This window comes from Tenrec ecaudatus, chromosome 6 (genome assembly GCF_050624435.1).
Source record: "Tenrec ecaudatus isolate mTenEca1 chromosome 6, mTenEca1.hap1, whole genome shotgun sequence".
Lineage (NCBI taxonomy): Eukaryota > Metazoa > Chordata > Mammalia > Afrosoricida > Tenrecidae > Tenrec > Tenrec ecaudatus.
The window spans coordinates 53711043-53714777 of NC_134535.1; the positions used below are offsets into that span (position 1 = coordinate 53711043).

Below are 3735 nucleotides of genomic sequence, written 5' to 3' on the forward strand. Positions count from 1 at the left end.
CATTCTTCCAGGAATGATAGTAGTGCCACATAGATGGAGAAACAATAGCTTCACACTTGCTGTTTTACAATTATTTTTTGTTAATTTCAGAGCAAACTTTTTAACCTTGAATGTAGAATCCAGAGTTCATAGCCTTTGGGTTCTCAGGCTTTTTACATTGTTTTGCTACCCTTGGCTTTTCACTATTTCTTTTTTGGTCCAAAGTACTGCTGGAGCTCTCTACAGTGTCGGGTTCTAGGTTGCCAAAATTGAAGTGCCCATTTGTGCTGGTAGTGCTCACAGGAGACGAATTATTTGGCATGGGACTGTTATCTCTGACAGTGTTAGGAAGTGGGGAGTTGAGGTTACGGTGATGACCTCTCCCTCAGAAGATAAAAAAGTTTGGATACAGAATATAATTTGATCAAGAATATTCTACCAACAAAGCAAATAGCTTTCACAATTATACAGGTCTCAGAAAAGTCATTTAGGAACAGCCTACTTGCATCAGAAGTTCTACAATCTTATGTTTCATTGCCTGATTCCTCAGTCATACACAAATGAAGTTGAGAAGGTGACAAAAGTCTCGGCGACATTTCCGATATTCTCGCCTTGAGACCCGTTCTTTCGTCCGCTGGAGCTGACCTCAGGAGCGCGGTTCGGGTGCAGGCAGCGTGTCTTCGCGCAGTTGGACAGAGGGGGAAGAGAACCATGGAGAAGCAACCCAGCTCACTAGTCCCCCTGCATTGGTTTGGCTTTGGCTATGCAGCACCGGTTGCTTCTGGTGGGATCATTGGCTACGTGAAAGCAGGTAGTGTCCCGTCCTCGCTGCTGGACTTCTCTTCGGGGGGTTAGCGGGCCCCGGGTGCATATCAGCTCTCGCAGAATCCCAGGAACGGTTGGGTTTTCATAGCTGCATCCGGGACCTTGGCTGGCATGGGAATGAGATTCTACAACTCCGGGAAATTTATGCCTGCGGGCTTAATTGCAGGTGCCAGTTTGCTGATGGTTGCCAAAGTTGGAATAAGTATGATGGCTTGACATCAATTTAGTCCTGTCCTAGCTTGAACTCAAGAAGAATTATTCAAAGTCTCCAGACTTCTGCTATTTTTATTGTAAAAAATGTGTAAGACTTAAGTGTTGATCTCCGGGAAAGCCGAGACTCCTGGCGTCTGGCCCTTTTAGACGCAAGGTAGCAGGCCCATGAGCAGAATCACCCAATTTATTAATCAAACATGGCGTGTAGTGAACAAGACAAGCTGGGGCAAGCATTTGAAGATGCTTTTGATGTGTTGAGGCAACATTCAACAGGCAACCTCCAGTACTCTCCAGACTACAAAAATTACCTGGCTTTCATCAACCACTGCGCTCAGGTCCGAGGGAGCCCCAGCTGCTTTGGAGTGCTACCGGCGGAGGAGCCTGCCTGTACCTGGAAAACCATCATCAATAATGTTGCAGACTACTGTGTGGAAACAAATATGCATCCATCACTGCAGAATATCGCTGAAAACCAGCTAACGCAACCTGCCGCTCTCCAGCAAAAGGTCGGAAAAGGCCGAAAGAAGCTTCGGCTGTTTGAATACCTTCTTGAATCCCTGTGTAACCCGGAGATGGCTTCTTGTATTCAGTGGGTAGATAGAAGCAAGGGCATCTTTCAGTTTGTGTCAAAAAACAAAGAGAGACTTGCAGAACTTTGGGGGGAAAGGAAAGGCAACCGGAAGACCATGACTTACCAGAAAATGGCCAGGGCATTGCGGAATTACGGAAGAACTGGGGAAATCATCAAAATCCGGAGAAAACTAACTTACCAGTTCAGCGAGGCCATTCTCCAAAGACTTTCTCCCTCTTATTTCTTGGGAAAAGAGGTCTTCTACTCACCGTGCGTCCAACCTGAACAAGAATATCTCGGTTTAAATCATTGGAATGCAAACTATAACCATCCATGTGCCAACTACCATGAGCTAAGTGAGCCTGATTGCTAGCCATACCCACGTGTTTAATGGCTTCCTGGCACCAGAAGCTTGTACCTGCTAGGACTCTTCCTTTAAGGCAAATACTGAAGAGAAGAAAACGGTCAGTTACCTTGTCGCTATCTTTGCCGAAACAGCATCCAGCCTTTACTAACATTGGTGGAAACACGACCACCTTCCTCGGTGGCCCAGCAGCATGCTGCAGACAGCAGGGACTTTAGACTCTGTTCCTCTGCGGCGCACAGTATCCTTCTAGATCACAACATGAGGGTTCATTTGGAAACCCCTCTAAGTAAACTGGATTTTACCTTAAACACACATCTATGGCAGATTAAAGGAACTGACATCCCCTTGGGACTTAGAGGAGCAGATGATGATGATCCCAAGCTTATGGATTTGGAGGTCATTGGACTACGGTTCAAGTTTCCTAATTTGAAGGTACCCAGGAATTGGCAATTTCAGACCACCATATATTTTCTATTTTTTCTTTGCTTTTAAGCTCTTTGCTTTGGTATGGCACGTCTTGTCCAAGAGGCATAGTTCTGCTTGAGTGAATGAGTATTATTAAAAGTTTTATTGTCCTATCAAAAAAAAAAAAGACTTAAGTGTTTTCACGTATTCTCTCCTTTTAAAACAATAGCACTGAACTTTGCAGGGGAAATAATCAATCTGTCATTATTATTGCCCTACAGAGGTGATTCTATACCATCAAGTCCATGTGCACTCATAGTGACTGTAGGACAGAGTAGAACTGTCCCTGTAAGTTTCCAAGAGTAATCTATGGGAGTAGAAAGCCCCTTCTTTCTCCTGGGGAAGTGGCTGGTGATTTTGAACTGCCGACCTTGTGGATCACAGCCCAACTGGTAACCATGACACCACCAAGGCCCCGGTTAGATACCCTACGAGCTTACAGTGAAATGATCCAACAATCTGAGTCCTGGATATTGGTGTCATCTCTTTCCATAATTACATGTACGTTCTCATTGGGCAAAATGTTGGTGCCAACATTTGGGGGCCCTGGAACTCCATGCCCCTACTGGGTGGAAAAGTTTGAAGAAATCTTGTATCAGCTTATATATAATCATTGTTTTCTCACCTTACAACACAATTTTGAATTCCGTTACATGAGATGGAAATAAATTTTTACTCTTAAAAAAAAAGTCAGGAAAGTGGTTTCTGATCTCTGCTAATTTTTATTCAGATGATTGATACATGTAGGTATAGAATTTATGAATTATTGAGATAGTTAAGGTTTATTGTGCCAACCTAGCCAATAAACACGTGGGATTAATTGGAGGGTGGAGAGAGAAATGGCTCGGTGAGTCTTGTCCTTATTCTCACGTCTCGCTCTGAGGGTCGGACCAGGGTGCAGCTGCCTTAGTTCCCTGTTTTCAGCGGGCAAGACTTCCTGCAAGACATCCCTGAGGTGAAGCCACATGGACCTACCCTCTTGCAGCCAATTGCTGAGATCTTTACACACTGATTCGGCTTTCTTCCTGCAGTCGACTTGTGTTTAGGAGGACTTTGTGGATTGGTGGCAGACATATGGGCTAATGTCAGACTTATGGGCTTGGGCAGCACTGGGTTGGGATGCTTTCTTAATGTACACTTACTCTTTATATAAAACTCTCTTACACATCTGAGTTTCTGTGGATTTGTTTCTCTAGTTTACCCAGACTAACACAATTATGATCCATTGTATTCTAAGACACAGGCTTTTTCAAATAAAAGGGAAATTTTATGCAAATTTTACTGAGTTCAGGGGGAAAAGTTTCATTCGACTTTG

The 3735-nt window shown here is 44.1% G+C and overlaps 1 protein-coding gene across 1 annotated transcript; it reads left to right on the forward strand.

Moving 5' to 3' along the window:
- LOC142450811 (transcription factor Spi-C-like) lies at positions 1-2895 on the forward strand. Its single transcript, XM_075552755.1, has one exon. It carries the CDS (start codon positions 1215-1217, stop codon positions 1959-1961), a length of 747 nt encoding a protein of 248 aa, XP_075408870.1. The 5' UTR covers positions 1-1214; the 3' UTR covers positions 1962-2895.
- The last annotated feature ends 840 nt before the right edge of the window (positions 2896-3735 follow it).